This window comes from Galeopterus variegatus, unplaced genomic scaffold (assembly GCF_000696425.1).
Source record: "Galeopterus variegatus unplaced genomic scaffold, G_variegatus-3.0.2 Scaffold493, whole genome shotgun sequence".
NCBI lineage: Eukaryota > Metazoa > Chordata > Mammalia > Dermoptera > Cynocephalidae > Galeopterus > Galeopterus variegatus.
Window position 1 is genome coordinate 527760 of NW_007726604.1, and position 18318 is coordinate 546077.

The window sequence follows — 18318 nt, forward strand, 5'->3', positions numbered from 1 at the left end:
GTTTATAGCTGTCTCTTCATCTGTTTTTTAGTGTAAAAAGCTGTGAATCAATTATCTAGGACTTTATTAAAGTAAATGAATAGGAGCATAATCAATATCTGAATTTCATTGGGATCACTTTTTTCTTGGTATCTTAATCTGCGAGAGTGTATCTTAGCATTTAGAAGAGAAAAAGAAAGAGAATCCAGGATTTTAGGTGATTGGGAGATCAGAGTTGTCAAAGGAATACCATTCAGATGGATACTTCCATAGATAATATTTTTTCAAAGTCATATTTACTTTTTACTTAATAGGAGACATAATTTGATTTACATTACTTTTAATTTAGTACTGGTTATAATTACTTGTAATTGTCTGGTGAAATTAAAGACTTTATAACTGACCCGTTGTAATTGTGTCAGTTTATTTTAGTGTTGTGAAACTGGTAGCCGTGTTGTCTAAACTTCTGTCTAAAAGTGCACCTTGCATCAGAGAAGCCTCAGTTAATGATGTGGTTTAAACTTTCCTCTCATACTTTCTTTTCTTCAGTGTCCTATTGCGAGCATGAGCTTTTTGAAATATTCTTTTTTAGGCTTAATGGGACTGTTTGAAAAGCGACGCTTCAGGAAATTCCTAGTGTATGTTGCCAGCTTTGATGAAAAAGATCCCAGAACTTTTGAGGGCGTTGATCCTAAGAAGACCACCATGCGGGATGTGTATAAGAAATTTGATTTGGGCCAAGATGTTATAGACTTTACTGGTCATGCTCTTGCACTTTACAGAACTGATGAGTAAGTTTTTTGGTTTTTAGAGATTTATTTTTCTTTGAACTCTCACTGATTTTCCCAGTTCTCCAAAGTGGGAATTCTAACAAAACAAATACATAGCCATGATACACTTTGAGAAAGGAGGTTCTAGTTGCAAATTAATCTTGGAAACTTAAGTGAAATATGAAGATAGTGATTGAAGTAACTTTAGAAAAAGATTTTAAATTAAGCACCAAGAAGGAGAACTAAAGCCCTTTTCTAATATTTATTTCCTTTTCTTCAGCTACTTAGATCAACCATGTTGTGAAACGATTAATAGGATTAAACTTTACAGTGAGTCTTTGGCAAGGTATGGCAAAAGTCCATACCTTTATCCACTCTATGGCCTTGGAGAACTGCCACAAGGATTTGCAAGGTAAGAGCCCATGTTTAACCTATTAGCTAGAACCTCCTGATCCTGAACCTCATCTTTGACATAGGTATATGCGATATGGTTTGAATAATGAGAAAAGATACGTTGTGAATAATGAGATGCTTTTTATTTTTATTGAAGTAAAATTGACACACAATGAAATATATAGATTTTCAATTAAAAAAATTTCAGTTTGATAAATGTATAGACCTGTGTAACCAAAACCCCAATCAAAATGTAGAACATTTTTCAAAAGAAAGAAAAACCCAAAAAAAGAGAAAACATGGAACATTTTTCTCACCCTAGCAAATTCCCTTGTATCGCATCATAATCAATACTACTTCTCCCCCAGTGACTGCATTTGTGATTTCTGTCACTATACATTACTTTTGCCTATTTTTGAAGTTCATATAAAGGGAATAATACAATATGTGCTCATTGTGTCTTGCGTTTGCTTAACAATATTTTTGAGTCTCATCCATATTGATGTACATGCTGATAGTTCATTCTTTTTTTTTTTTTTTTTTTTTTTCTCTGAGTAATGTTCCATTACATGAATTATATATATATATACCTCATTATCCCATTGATGGACATCTAGGCTGTCTTCAGTTTTTGACTATAGCGAATGATGTTACAGCTATGAAATTTTTGTGTACAAGTCTTTCTACAAACATAGGTTTTCATTTCTTTTGGGTAAATATCCAGGAGTGGAATTGCTGACTGATATGGCAAGTATATGTTTAACTTCGTAAGAAACTGCCAAGCAGTTTTCCAGAGTGGTTGTGCCGTTGTGCATACACTCAGCAGTATATGAGAGTTCTAGTTCCTCCTTATACTTGTCAACATTTAGTGTTGTCAGTCTTCTAAATTTCAACCACTGAGGTAGGTGTGAAATGCTATATCATTATGATTTTAATTTGCGTTTCCTGAGGACTAATGTTGATTACCTTTTCATGAGCTTATTGGCCATTCATATAATTTTGTGCTGTTCTTTTGCAAAATTTTGAAGATTGAGCTGTATTTTTTTTCATACTTGCAGGAGATCTTATATTCAGGCAGCAAGTCTTTTGTCTGATACACGTATTATGAATATTTTCTCCCAGTCTATGGCTTGTCTTTTGGTAAACAGAAGTTTTACGTTGATGAAGTCCAATATAGGAAGAAAAAAAATGTTTTGTGCCTTTTGGGTCTTATCTAAGAAATCTTTACTTACACCAAGGACAGGAAGATACTCTACTGTGTCTTTTTTTAAAAAATTTTTTCAGAACTCACATCTGAATTTATGTCTTTTTCTAGAGGCTTTTATAGTTTTATCTTTGCATTTAAACCTTTGATTTATCTTGAAATAATGTTGATTTCAACATCAATGTTGACAAGGATATGGAGCAACTAGAATTCATAACACTGCCGAGTGTATGCACAATGGCACAGCTACTCTGGAAATCTTCTTGGAAGTTTCTTATGAAGTCTTATGAATGGTGTGGAATGAGGTAGGACTTGAGGTTAATTTTTTTACATACTGATAGTTTTTCTAGCAGCATGTGTTGTAAAGACTTTCTTTTCCAGGTGGTCTTGGTGCCTTTGTGAGAAATCAGTTGCCCACGTGTTTAGGCCTGTTTTGGGACTCAGTTTTGGTCCAGGGATATATTTATTTTTCTTATGCGTTTACCACGCTGTTTGGATTATACAATTTTACAATAAGTCCTGAAGTCAGGTGCTATAAGTCCTCCACTTTGTTCTTCAAAATTGTTTTGGCTATTCCAGGGCCTTTGCATTTCCATATACATACTTCATTTTATTACTCTTTGCTTTGTTGTGCTTTGCAGATACTGTGCTTTTTACAAATTGAAGGTTTTTGGCAACCCTACATTCAGCAAGTCTGTTGCTGTCATTTTTCCAACAGCATGTGCTCACTTTCTGTCTATGTGTCACATTGGTAATTCTCACAGTATTTCAAATGTTCTTGTTATTATTGTGTCTGTTATGGTGGTCTGTGATCAGTGATCTTTGATGTTACTATTGTAATTGTTTTGGGGTGCCACAAACTGTGCCCCGTATGAGACGGCAAACTTACCCGATAAGTGTGTGTTCTGACCACTCCACTGACCAACCATTCCCTGCTCTGATTACCTTTCCTTGGTCCCCTATTCCCTGAGACACAACAGTATTGAAATTAGGTCATTTAATAACCTTGCAATGGCCTCTACGTGTTCCAGTGAAAGGAACATGTTTCTCACTTTAAATCAAAAGCTAGAAATGATTAAGCTTAGAAAGAAAGGCCTGCTGAAAGCCAAGACAGCCCAAAAGCTGGGCCTCTTGAGCCAAGCATTTAGCCAAGTTGTGAATGCAAAGGAAAAGTTCTTGAAGGAAATAAAAAGTGCTACTTCAGTGAATGCCTGAATGATAAGAAAGTGAAACAGCCTCATCGCTGATATGCAGAGTTTTAGTGGTCTGGATAGAAGATCAAACCAGCCACAACATTCCCTTAAGCCAAAGCCTAACCCAGAGCAAGGCGCTGACTCTGTTCAGTTTTGTGAAGGCTGAGAGAGCTGAGGAAGCTGCAGAAGAACAGTATGAAGCTAACAGGTTGGTTCATGTGGCTTAATGAAAGTTGTCTCCCTAACATAAAAAGTATAAGGTGAAGCAGCAAGTTACCCAGAAGATCTAACTAAGATAATTGATGAAGGTGGTGACATTAAACAAAAGATTTTCAATGTAGATAGGACAGCCTTCTATTGGAAGAAAATGCCACGTGGGATTTTCATAGCTAGAGAGGAGAAGTCAGTGCCTGGCTTCAAAGCTCCAAAGGACGGACTGGCTCTCTTGTTAGGGGCTAAGGCATCTCGTGACTTTAAGTTGAAGCCAGTGCTCATTTACCATTCTGGAAATCCTAGGGCCCTTAAGAATTTTGCAAAATGTACTCTGCCTGTGCTTTATAAATTGTACAACAAGGCCTAGATGATAGCACATCTGTTTACAGCATGGTTTGCTGAATATTTTAAGCCCACTGTTGAGACCTACTGCTCAGAAAAAAAGATTCCTTTGAAAATATTACTGCTCATTGTCAATGTACCTGGTTACCCAAGATCTCTGATGGAGATGTTCAAGGAGATTAATGTTGTTTTCATGCCTGCTAACACAGCATCTATTCTACAGCTCATGGATCAAGGAGTCATTTCGCCTTTTAAGTCTTATTATTTAAAAAATACATTTTGTAAGGCTGTAGCTGCTGTACATAGTGATTTGTCTGATGGATCTGGGCAAAGTAAATTGAAACCTTCTGGAAAAGATACACCATTCTAGCTGCCATTAAACACATTCGTAGTTCATGGGAGGAAGTCAAAATACCAACATGAACAGGAGCTTGGAAGAAGTTGATTCCAGCCCTCATGGATGGGTTCTAAATGTACAAGACTTCAGTGGAGGAAATGACTGCAGATGTGGTGGAAATAATAAGAGAACTAGAATTAGAAGTGGAGCCTGAGGATGGGACCGAATTGCTGACATCTCATGATAAAACTTGAACATACGAGGAGTTGCTTCTTATGGATGAGCAAAGAAAAAGGTTTCTTGAGATGGACTCTACTCCTGGTGAATATGCTATGAACTTTGTTGCAGTGACCATAGAAGGTTTTAGAATATTATACAAACTTAGGCAGCATCAGTGAGAGGATTGACTCCAATTTTGAAAGAAGTTCTACTGTGTGTAAAGTGCTATCAAACAGCATCACATGCTACAGAGAAATCTTTCACGAAAGGAAGAGTCAGCTGAAGTGTCAAACTCTGTTGTTTTAAGAAATTGCCACGGCTACCCCAACCTTCAGCAGCCACCACCCTGATTGTCAGTCAGCAGCCATCAATATTGAGGCAAGACCCTCCACCAGCAAAAAGATGACTTGCTGGACTCTCAGATGATCATTAGCACTTTTTAGCAATAAAGTATTTTTTTTTTGTCTTTTTGGTGACCGGCCGCACCACGCTCAACCAGTGAGCGCACCGGCCATCCCTATATAGGATCCAAACCCGCGGCGGGAGCGCTGCTGTGCTCCCAGCGCCGCACTCTCCCGAGTGCGCCACGAGGTCAGCCCTAGCAATAAAGTATTTTTTAAATAAGGTATGTATATATATATTTTTAAGACATAATGCTATTGCACACTTAATAGACTACAGAATAGTGTATACATAATTTTTTTTTTTTTTTTGGCTTTTTCGTGATCCATTCCTATATAGGATCCGAACCCGCAGCGTGAGCATTGCTGCGCTCCCAGCGCCGCACTCTCCCGAGTGCTCCACGGGGCCGGCCCAATGTATACATAATTTTAATGTGCATTGGGAAACCAAAAAATTTGTGTCTCGCTCTATTGTGATATTGTGGTGATCTGGAAGTGAACCCACAATCAGATCTCTGAGATATGCCTGCACATTTTAGAATCAGGTTGTTGATTTCTAGAAAAAATTCCTTGCTGGGATTTTGATTGAGATTGAGTTAGGTCCTGTGGCTCACTCGGGAGATTGAGTTAAATCTGTAGATCAGTTTAGAGAAAAGTATCATCTTAACATATTGAGTTTTCCAGTCCATGAATGTGATATTCTCTCCATGTATTTAGGTTTTCCTTATCTCGGCAATGTTTTGTAGCCTTTCATTATAGAGATCTAGCACTCTTTCTGTTCACATTTTTTTGTTTTTACTTTGTTTTTTCATTGACTTATCTACAAGTTCATTTTTGTTCAAATTTATTTGTAAGTATTTTATATTATTTTGATGCTGCTGTTAATGAAATTGTTTTAGTTTTACTTTAAAGTTGTTTCTGCTAATATAAAGAAATACAATTGATATTTGTATTTTGATCTCATAGCCTATGACACTGCACTTCTTAGTTCTACTTGCTCACTCTTATTTCTACTAGTTTTGTAGATTTCTTAGGATTTTCCTTCTATACAGTCATGCCACGTGTGAGCAGAGGTTAGATTCTTCTCTTAGAACCTTTATGTGGTTGTTCTTCCCCTTGCCTTTACTGCACTGGCTAGGACTTCCAGAATAATGTTGCAGTGGTGAGAATGGATACCCTTGTCTTGTTCCCAGTCTTAGGGAACAATTTAATATATTAAATATTGTACTATCTGTTTGCTATAGTTTTTTTGTAGATGGTTTTGTCAGATTAAGTTCCCTTCTATTTGTAGTTTGCTCTGAGAGTTTTTATTGTGAATAGGAGTTGATATTGAGTTAATCATGTGGATTTTCTTCTTTATGACATTAATATAGTGGATTATATAAGTTTATTTTTGAATGTTAAAATAACCTTGCATTCCCAGGGTAAATCACTTATTCATGATATATATTCTTTTAAGTTTATTGTTAGATTTAATTTACATATATGTACATACGTATATGTATGTATGTTTTTATATATGTGTCTGTGTGTACATACGATGAACAGAAGTAGACACATACATGGATTTTTGTGTCTGTGTTTATGATAGATACTGGTTTATAATTTTTGTACTGTTCTTGTCTGGCTTTTGTATCAGGGTTTGATAGACTCATGAAATGAGTTGGATGAATTTTCTCTACTGTTTTCTGAAAGAGTTTGTGAAGATTGGTATTGGTTTTTCTTAAATGTTTCATAGAATTGACCAGTGAACAACACATCTGGGTCTGGAGCTTTTTTGTGGGAAGGCTTTTGACTGTTAACTAATATTCTTTTAATAGAAATGAGGCTATTTTAATATACTATTTCTTGTCATTGCTGTTTTCAGTTGTTCTTCAAGGAATTTGGCTGTTTCAAATAAGTTCTTAAATTTGTCGATATAAAGTTGTGCTTAACATTCCTTTATTATCCTATTGATGTGTATGGGATCTGTAGTGGTGTTCCCACTTTCATTCCTGTGATTGGTATTTTATTTTTTCTCTTTTCTTGCTAGGATTTTATCAATTGTATTTATCTTTTGAAAGTACGAAATTTTTAGCTTTATTAATTTTTCTTTGTAGCTTGTTTTCTATTTTATTGATTTCTGTTCTTTCATAATTTCTTCCTTCTACTTGTGTTTAATTTGCTTTTCTTTCCTCTACTTGTGTTTAATTTGCTTTTCTTTTTTAGCCTTTTAAGGTTGAAACAGATAATTGGTTTTTATTCTTGTCTAACATAAAGATTTAGGGATCCAGTCAAGATGGTGGAATAGACGGTTCACAGCGTCACTCTCTCCCACAAATCAACCAATTTACAACTATAAAAATGTAACATCAGCCAAGCCAGGGCCGCTGGAGCTCAGGGGAAGGGGAGGAGAGACGTACAGAGTTCATGAAGGCCGGAGAAACTATGATGAGAGAAAGAAAAAGCTGCTTTGAGCGTTTCGGGCCTTGGCTGCTTTAAGGCTCGAGCTGATGAGCGCATGGAGCAGGAGCCGGCAGAAGCCGCAGCTGTGCCCTTCAGATGGAGTCACTTGGAGGTGGCAGGAGAGAAGAGGGCCTTGGCAGCCCCCAAGACAGCAAGACCGCTAATAGGGTTCCCATGGACCCACACAGGAGAGAGGAGCCAGAACAACTGACAAAAGGGAGCCATTCAGAGGCTGGTGAGTCATTGCAAGGGACCGGCGCAGGGCCCGTGCATAGGAAGTGTTTGTAGCACGGGCGGTCGGGGAGACGTGCCCACCAGGGGATCACTGGGGCACAGCAAGGACAGCTGATCTGCCCCCAATCAGCACAGGATCACTCAGAGGAGACTGGGCGGGAATACAGAATTACGTGCGGTGCAGTTTGACGAAAAAACTCAGGCCCTGATCAGAGATTCTAAAGAACACAGATCCACTGAGTATCTGGAGAACCGGAAGTACCTATAAGGTCAACCATTAAACCGTGAGCTGCACAAAAAGCCTTCCCTAGGGAAACAGCAGCAAAGTAGCAATTTAAACAACCACACAGCTCAAGTACTAGTTCCCACAGGAAGTTCCCCCCGTGTTAGAAGCAAAGGACAAAAAATTAGTTCCGGCCCAGGCATACCACCAGCACCTTGGGGACTGCCTGGGAACTGGAGGCTTGGATCTGGGGACTGGACCCCAATCCCACTTCCAGGCAGACTGTACCAGTGCGTCGGGGCCAGCCTGGGGTCCTGAAGCATGGAGAAGAGGACTGGACACCCCTCCCACAACCAGGCACACCAAGCCAGCACCTTGGGGCCTGCCTGGGGACCTGAGGTATGGAGTCGGGGACTGGACCTCTCTCCCACGACCAGGCACAACATGCCAATGACTCGGAGCCCACCCAGGGAACCGGGGCAAGGAGAAGGGGAACAGTCCTCTCTCCCACAACCAGGCACACTAAGCCAGCACCTTGGGGCCCACCCAGGGACCTGAGGTATGGAGTCGGGGACTGGACCTCTCTCCCACGACCAGGCACAATATGCCAATGACTCGGAGCCCACCCAGGGAACCGGGGCAAGGAGAAGGGGAATGGACCTCTCTCCCACAACCAGGCACACTGAGCCAGTGCTTCAGGGCCCACCGGGAGACCTGAGGCATGGAGAAGGGGACTGGACCTCTCTCCCACAACCAGGCACACCACGCCTGCACCTTGGGCCCCGCCCATGGACCCAGGGCATGGAGAAGGGGACCAGACCACCCTCCCACAACCAGGCACACTGAGCCTGCACCTTGGGGCCCACCCAGGGACCTGGGGTATGGAGTCGGGGACCTGACCACCCTCCCACAACCAGGCACACTGAGCCTGCACCTTGGGGCCCACCCAGGGTATGGAGTCGGGGGCCAGACTACCCCCCCCCCCGCAATCAGGCACAACATGCCAGCACCTTGGAGCCCACCTGGGGAGCCAGGGCATGGAGAAGGGGACTGGACCTCTTTCCCACAACCAGGTACACTGCACCAGTGCCTCAGGGCCTGCCTGGAGACCTGAGGCATGGAGAAGGGGACTGGACCTCTCTCCTACAACCAGGCACACTGAGCCAGTGCTTCAGGGCCCACCCGGGGACCTGAGGCATGGAAAAGGGGACTGGACCTCTCTCCCACAACCCGGCACAACACTCCAGCACCTTGGGCCCTGCCCAGGAACCCAGGGCATGGAGAAGGGGACCCGACCACCCTCCCACAACCAGGCACACTGAGCCAGTGCTTTGGGGCCCACCCAGGGACCCAGGGCATGGAGTTGAGGACTGGACCTCCCTCCCACAGCCAGGCACAACATGCCAGCACCTCGGAGCCCACCCGGGGACCTGGGGCATGGATAAGGGGACCGGACCTCTCTCCCACAACCAGGCACAACATGCCAGCACCTTGGGGCCTGCCAGGGGACCCAAGGCAAGGAGAAGGGGACCAAACACACCCCAGAACCGGGCATACCGCCAGTGCCAAGGAGCATGCCAAAAACAGCATCCCCATGTGGGTGGCCCACCACAGTCACCACGATAACCATGGCTGCTGCAAAAGTGGCTAGACGGCACAGCCACCATGCAGATGGTCCACCAAGCACTGGAGTGTATTCACACAAGAAGAGTCACCAGCAGAGACAAAGAAAAGAAGAGGATATCTCTTTCAATAAAACTCATTTCAGAGTGACAGAAGAAGCATCTGCTCTATGATAATATTGGGGGACCTGATCACATCTCTCAGCATTGGACAGATCATCTAGGTAACAAGTTAACAGAGTAACCATTATTCTTTCAGAAGGAGAGAAGAAATCTAGGCAATTAGAGGGTGAAGGGGGAGGGAGTGGGGGAAGAGGAGAGGTTGGACAAGGGGCATAAAGAATAATTATGATTTGTAACAATATATATGCTAGTAATATTGATTTAATCAACATATCTCAATGTTCAACCCCCAAAATATGTATGGTCGATTTTGATTCAATAAATAAAATAAGTTATTAAAAATAAATAAATTAATTAAAAAGATTTAAAGGTGTTCAATTCCTTGTAAATCTCAGTTATCTAACATGGTACCACTGTCTTTCCTGTGATTTCTCTTGTTGTTTTGATCCTTAGCTTATTTGGAAGTATATTTATTAATGCTGAACATATAGAGATTTTCCTAAACATCTTATTGTTGCTGGTATCTAATTTAATTCTATTATGATCAGAGAACAAACATGTAAAATTTCATCCTCTAAATTAATTGAGGCAAATTTAAGGCTGAATATATGATCTGTCTTAGTGAATATGCACTTGAAAAGAACGTATATTCAGCATATGTTGGGTATTCTATGGAGGTAGCTGATAGAGTTGTTCAAATATATGTTCGTACTGGTTCTTTTTCTAGTTTTATCAGTTACTGAGAGGGGTTTCCTACTGCGATACTGGATTTATCAGTTTCTCATTTTATTTATTTATTTTTTTGTCTTTTTTTTGTGTGTGACCGGTAAGAGGATCACAACCCTTGGCTTGGTGTCACCCGCACCGTGCTCAGCCAGTGAGTGCACCGGCCATCCCTATATAGGATCCGAACCCGCAGCAGGAGCGTCGCTGCGCTCCCAGCGCTGCACTCTCCTGAGTGCGCCATGGGGTCGGCCCATCAATTTCTCATTTTAATTGTTAGTTTGTACTTTATATTAGGTGATACTCATTTCTGACTATGTCTTACCTACTGATTAAACCTTTATTGTAAAACCTTTCCCTTTGTCTCTGCAAATACCCTTTGTCTTCAAGTCATCTTAGTCTGATACTCATGCAGCCTTATACAAAATTGCTTTATTTACATGGTATATCTTTTTCCAATCTTTTACTTTTAAACTCTCTGTCTTTATATTTAAAGTGAGTCTCTTATAGGCAGCATGTAGTTGCATCTTGCTTTTTTATCTATTGTGACAACTTTGGCTTTTTAACTGGGGTGTTTGGTTCATTTACATTTATTTGTCTTTTTTGTCTTTTTCTGTGTCCGGCAACGGATCGCAACCCTCAGTGTCGCCCCCGTACCAGACCGGGGACCGGCAACGGGATCGCAACCCTCGGTTCGATCACCGCGCTCAGCCAGTGAGCGGGAACTGGTCTGTATGTGGGATCCGAACCCTCGGGCGGGAGCGCCGCCGCGCTTCCCAAGCGGCGCACTATCCAGTGCGCCACCGGGCCGGCCCTATTTACATTTAATATAATTATTGATATAGCTGGGCTTAGGTCTGTTTTTTTTTGCTATTTGTTCCCTCCCAATCTGTTCCCCCAACCCTGTTTCTTGTTCCTTTTTTTTTGATTAATCAAATATTTTCTAGTATTCCATTTTAATTCTTCTAATGGCTTTTTAGCTATGCCCTTTTGTTTTATTTTTAACTTTTTAGTGCTCACTCTACAAATTATAGTATGTCTTACATTTATCACAATTTGGGGTTAATATTGTACCACTTTACATAAAATATAACAACTTTGCAACAATATTATTCTGTTTACTATTCTCTTTTGTGCTGTTGTTGTCTGCATTTTATACCTCCATACTTTATAAACCCTACAACTTTGTAGTTTATAAAGCCTGCTATACAGTGTTATAGTTTTTTGCATTAAACAGTTTAAGAAAAATAAAAGAAGGGAAAAAAGGTGACTGCTTATGCTTATTTACATGTTTACCATTTTTGTTGCTCTTCCTCTTTTGTAAATCCTTGTTTCCATCTAGTGTTGCTTCTCTTTAGCCTTTCTTTGACATTCTTGTAGTGTAGGTCTGCTGGTGATACATTCACTCAGCTCGTTTATTTGAAAATGTTTCACCTTCATTTTTTTTTTTTTTTTTTTTTTTTTTTTCCGTGTCCGGCAACGGATCACAACCCTCAGTGTCGCCCCCGTACCGGACCGGGACCGGCAACGGGATCACAACCCTCGGCGTTGCCCCCGCGCCTCGCTCAGCCAGTGAGCGGGAACCGGTCTCACCTTCATTTTTGAAGGATTTTTTTGGTTTGAGATTTGTTTTCACTCAGCATGTTGAAGCAGCCCTTCCTGTTACCTGCGGCCTTGTTCCTCTGACTGCTTTCAGGCTTTCAGGATTTTCTTTGGTTTTTGGCAGTCTGGCTAGGATTTGCTTGGGTGGTTTTGCTTGGGATTTACTGAACTGCTGGATGATTAAGTTAATTTTTTTTAATACCAAATAGGGGACTGTTTTTAAGCATTATTTCTTCAGATATTCTGTCCTATTTTTCTCTCTCCTCTTCTGGAACTTGTATGTCAGACGCTTGTTGTTATTCCTTAGGTCTCTGAGGCTGAACATTTGTTTTTCTTCTGTCTTTTTTCTCTCTGTGCTTAGTAATGGATAATGCCTGTTCACTTGTCTTCAAGTTTTCTGACTTCTTTCTCTGCTCTTTTCAATAGGCTGTTAATCCCATTCAGTGATTTTTAATTTTTTTTACACTGTACTTTGTAGATCTAGAATTTCCATTTGTTTTTATTTAGTTTTCATTTTTGTGAGATTCTCTTACTCATTTTGATTCTCCTGAGTGTATATAAGCATTTATCCCTAAACATATATCTTTGAACAAGGATAACAATTTCCCTGAACATATTTACAATAGCTCCCTTTAAACCCATGCATATTTTAACATTTGGGTAATCTAAGCAGCTGTTGCTATTGATTGCTTTTTCTGTTTACTTTGGATCACATTTTCCTGTTTTTTGACATGTCTAGTAATTTTGGATTGTATAGTGGATATGTGGACCAATCTTTTGTAGAGATGCCGGATTCCTCTGAAGAGTTGATTTTTTTTTTTTTTTTTAATTTTTTATTTTTATATAAGCATTTATCCCTAAACATATATCTTTGAACAAGGATAACAATTTCCCTGAACATATTTACAATAGCTCCCTTTAAACCCATGCATATTTTAACATTTGGGTAATCTAAGCAGCTGTTGCTATTGATTGCTTTTTCTGTTTACTTTGGATCACATTTTCCTGTTTTTTGACATGTCTAGTAATTTTGGATTGTATAGTGGATATGTGGACCAATCTTTTGTAGAGATGCCGGATTCCTCTGAAGAGTTGATTTTTGTTCGAGTAGCCTTTCACCTTGAACTTGTGGAACTTTGATTTTACACTGTTAGGGTGTATCTTTTTTAGTTTTGCTTTTTGTCTTTGGCTGAATCCTTAAACACAATGGTATGGTCCTTCTAGGGTTACCATGCTTCTCTACTATGGCAGTTTTAAAGTTCAAACTTGTTTTTCCTTATGGCCAGCATCTGTAATCTCTGCCCAGCTCTTCTAGCCTTTTCGCTGTTGTGTTTTGCTGCATTCCTTGGATTCTCCGTCATGTGTGAGCCCTTTTGGAGTTAGTTAAGGATTGGAAAAGATTTTGTCATAGATTTGTTCTATGATAAAATCTTTTGTTTGTGTGGCTCTCCCTTTTGTGGGATCTGCCCCCACATTTTTTATCTTCTTTGGTGGCCCCAAATTCTGTCTTACAGCACCACACATCAGTATGACTGCAGGCTTCCTGCTGCTGTTCTAGTGTTCCCATGTTGCAAGGACTAGGTAGTTCCCTCAGGAGAAAAGCCATATAAACCACATAAAGATCTCACCCAGTTGGTTCCTTCCAAGGCTCTTCTCCAGTGTCTGCCTGCTTTTAGGCATTCTCCAGTCCTTACGGTGTTTTTTCAAGTCTGTAGTTGTATTTATATGCAGGAGGACTAGACCAATATAAGCTATCCCCACCACTACTGGTCAGTGCTTTTTTTGACTCAGTATTTGCAATTGTGACTGTGAGACATCAGTTTGTGTTTTGACTCTCTTATAATTCATGCTTAAATGATTTTTCTTTTTCTGGCAGCCGTCCTGTGCAGGGACCCAAATCTGTGACATTGGTGTTACAAGGCTGCACTCTAACCAACTGAGCTACCTGGCCAGCCTTTTAACAACTTTTTTTTTCCTTTTTGTCTTTTTTCGTGACCGGCAACGGATCGCAACCCTCAGTGTCGCGCCCATACCGGGCCGGGACCGGCAATGGGATCACAATCCTCGGTGTTGCTCCTGCACCTCGCTCAGCCAGTGAGCGGTCGGTCTGTATGTGGGATCCGAACCCTCGGCGGGAGCGCTACTGCGCTTCCCAAGTGGCGCACTGTAGCAGTGCGCCACCGGGCTGGCCCGCCTTTTAACAACTTTTAAGCTAATATTCTTCTATAAGGAAATTGAGCAAATATATATGGCCTGTGACTCATTAAGATCTAAGGAAGGCGAATTTAGCAGTTGAAACAATAATACATTATTTATTGAGATTTAAAACATTTTCTAGGCTAAGTGCTATTTATGGAGGGACCTACATGCTGAATAAGCCAATTGAAGAAATCATTGTGCAGAATGGAAAAGTGATTGGTGTAAAATCTGAAGGAGAGGTAAGTAGTTTTTATAATTTCAAAAATACTATGTACTCGTGAAGAAAATTGTATTACCTAATAAATACTTATTTTGGTGTGGGCATTGATGCTAGATTCCAGAGTATATATGATTTCTTTATTAAGTTGGTATTCATCATGGCTAAGGGTTAGTTATAGTTGCTGTTCTTTATTTTTAAAAAACACAGATCTTAATACTTTCTATTATGTCAATTGTTCCTTTTTTAAAACTAAAATATGCATTATGGATGAGCTCTAAATGGTAAGTATTCTATCTTTACATAGTGTGGGTTGGTGTCTGTCTCCCAAATTTTTATATAAATTTAGCCTTATTTGTACCACTTTTATTGGTTAGGATTGGGCTTGGCTAATACTGGACATTAATTTGGGGGTTAGCTGTAGAGCTGGCCATCCACACAAGTGGGTGGAGTTTTGAGCAGTGTTTCTGAGATTTGAATTATATATAAGTCATCGTTAATCCTGTTGTAGTGCATATTCTGATTCAGTAGTTCTGAGGAAGCTCTGCATTTTCTTGAAAGCTCTCAGGTGATGCTGATGCTGCTGGTCTGCGAACCACGAGTTACAGAAAACAAAGTCGACCATTCTTTCCCTCGATCACCCTGCTGCTTAATTCTTCTGCCATTCGACTCAGTTACTATCTTCTGCAGTTTTTGCAGTAGAGCATGCACTCTAAAATAGTGTTTTATCTATCCTAAAATCCTAAAAATCTAAGCTTCACTTTTTTAACATTGAGAGGGTATATTTTTATTTGTTTAGATCTCACTGGAAGTGAAGATTTGAGATCAGATTTTGGTAGCCAGTGTAAGGTGATAATGAATGAGGGAGAGAAAATACAGGACTGGCCTAGGGCAAACAAGCATAATAAGAATAAGGCAAGTTTTAAAATCTCATTTATTGCTTACAGTGGTCCTGAGAGGTAGATATAACCTCCAGTTTACAGATGAGGATTAGAGTAAGAAATGTCTGCAAGGACACACGATTGAATGACTGAGTTGGAATTGGAACCCAGGCTTTCTGTACCCATAGCCTCCAGTTGCAGTACACTTGGGATTGTAATCCCTGAGCTGGGGGACATTAGCTTTGTGTATTTTATCTTCTAAAATGTTATTTATTTGGGTCTTTATAGTTTGAGCATATATTTTAGGCAACTTCTTTATAATCCTGTACAGTCTCAGTTCTGTCATAATGTGATTGACTCATCTATTGTAAGTGAAGTTAAACTACAAAATAAATAAATCATATTTCATATGACATGTTCATTACGAGAGTTTACTAATGCCAATTTAATTGTTCACTCCTCAGTACCAAGACATTGTCACTTGGAGACCCAAAGTCTGAGATCTGCTTGTTTGATCAATGTCACCATCATCGTCAGAGTCTAGCATGCCACTGTCAATTTCCTTTCATCCTCTGATTTACCTTAAAATTGCAAAATCTCTTCTTCTGCTAATTTTCTTCTCTTTGTCCAATAAGGGTAAAATAAGAAAATTCCTGAATTCTCAGTTATGTTACTTGAAAGCTGAAAGGTGACTGCAGAACAGTATTTGGATCCTCTATCTCTGTTTCATGTGTTCTTATAAAGAAGATGGAATACTTTGGGGAATGCAGTTAGAAAACTGAAGGATAACATGTTATGTGTACTGTTGATTGCTTCATCTGCATTGATTCTGTCATTCTTCTGTTTTATTATTTTTAATTCTTGGATGATAAAATAGCCCAATGTTTTAAAATAGGACAGATATCATCACTAAGATCTCACCATGTTTATTAGATTTATACAAGGGTCCAGTGGACCCATAAGGCAAATTTTCTTTGTTTTTAGAAGACCTTTAAGAAAAGAGAATTCAAAATATAAGTTAAAACTCAAAAACTAAGCTTTAAAAATATTTTCGTGTTCCTGTTGGTATTCTGTGGGCTAAGAATCCTATAAGTCTGCTTTCACTAGTTGGCCATCTGAACCTTTATTGTTGCAGATCTGTCTTAACCACCTGTTCTTTCAGCATACTAACTGTTTAGGAGATACAGATAAATGTTTTAATCTGATTTCTCAATGGTTTTTTTTATTGCATATTTTTATTTCATTTTTTGATTCACATAGCTCCCTCCTCTTACAAAACTTCAGGGTTTTGATATGAAAGGGAAGGAGGCCATAATACATTCATTTCGCAACTGAAGTTTTACTTAGAAAGCATAGCTGTAAGAAGATAAGGATTTTGGTCCGTTTATAAGTACTAGCATTTACTTTTTGAGCATTTACTGAGCATTTACTTTTTGCCAGGATGTGCACAAATAATGACAGCCCTTGTATACACTATTTCATTTAGTCCAAACAATCCTTTGAGGTTAGGTAGAGTCAGAATTTGAACCCTGATCTGCCCAAGTCTTAAGCTTCTAAATACTATGCAACACAATTTTCCCAATATTTGAATAGGATTTAGACTTCATGCATCTGTTTAAGGAGAATTTGTAGAGATTGTTGGCAAGGCTAGTTTTTTTTTTTTTTAAAAAGATGACCGGTAAGGGGATCTTAACCCTTGACTTGGTGTTGTCAGCACCACGCTCACCCAGTGAGCTAACCGGCCATCCCTATATGGGATCCGAACCTGTGGCCTTGGTGTTATCAGCACCACACTCTCCCGAGTGAGCCATGGGCCAGCCCGGCAAAGCTAGTTTTAATAGTTATCTATAGTTGAGTAATTATAGTTAATTTTTGTATTTATTAGGTTATGAAGCTTGATTATATTCAAGTGACAGTCACCTACCTTAGTGCACTGTTTAAAAACATTGTAGACATTGAATATTATATTACAAAGTCTTTTTTCCCCGGTTTTTTATTGTGATAAAGTACACATAAAATGTACCATCTTAACCATTCTCAGTGCACAGTTCAGTGCTATTACATACATTTATAATGCTGTGCAGTCACCGCCGCCATCCATCTTCATAATACTTTTCATCTTGTGAAACTGAAACCCATACCCATTAAACAGTAACTCTTCAGTTCCCCCTCCCAGCCCCAGGCTACCACCATTCTACTTTCTGTCTCTATGATTTTGACCACTCCCAGTATCTTATATAAGTATTTAAATCATACAGTATTTAACTTTCTGTGAATGGCTTATTTTACTTAGCGTCATGTCTTCAAGTTTCATCTTCTTGTAGCATATATCAGAATTTTCTTCCTTTTTAAGGCCGAATAATATTCTTTTGTATAGATATGCTGCTACATTTTGCTATCCATTTATCCATTGATGGACACTTGGGTTGCTTCCTATTTTAGTTACTGTGTATAATAATGCTGCTAGGAATATGGGTGTACAAGTACCTCTTGGAAGTTCTGCTTTCAGTTCTTTTGGACATGTACAAGAAGCAGAATTGCTGGATCATATGATCATTCTATTTTTAATTTTTGGAGAAACCACTATACTGTTTTTCACAGTAGCTCTACCATTTTACATTCCTATCAACAGCGCACAAGAGGTTCCAATTTCTCCACAATCTTGTCAACACTTATTTTCTTTTTATATTTGATAGTAGCCATCCTAATGGATGTGAGGTGGTATCTCATTGTAGTCTTGATTAGTGATGTTGAGCATCTTTCATGTACTTATTGGCCATTTGTTTATCTTCTGTGGAGAAATATCTAATCAAGTCTTTTGCTTATTTTTGAATCCAGTGGGTTTTTTGTTGTTATTTAGGAGTTGATCTACTCAGGATACTGATCCTTTATCAGACATATGATTTTCAAATATTTTCTCCTATTCTGTATGTTGCCTTTTTACTCTGTATATGTATATATATATATATATGTATTTTTTTTTTTTTTTTTTTTTTTT

The 18318-nt window shown here is 39.4% G+C and overlaps 1 protein-coding gene across 1 annotated transcript in view; it reads left to right on the forward strand.

Moving 5' to 3' along the window:
* Positions 1–18318, forward strand: part of GDI2 (GDP dissociation inhibitor 2) — a 44688-nt gene that overhangs the window by 21432 nt on the left and 4938 nt on the right. The window contains exons 5-7 of the mRNA XM_008569419.1: positions 572–770; positions 1030–1161; positions 14362–14461. Coding sequence (XP_008567641.1) covers positions 572–770; positions 1030–1161; positions 14362–14461 — 431 coding nt within the window. The remainder of the gene's footprint in view (positions 1–571; positions 771–1029; positions 1162–14361; positions 14462–18318) is intronic.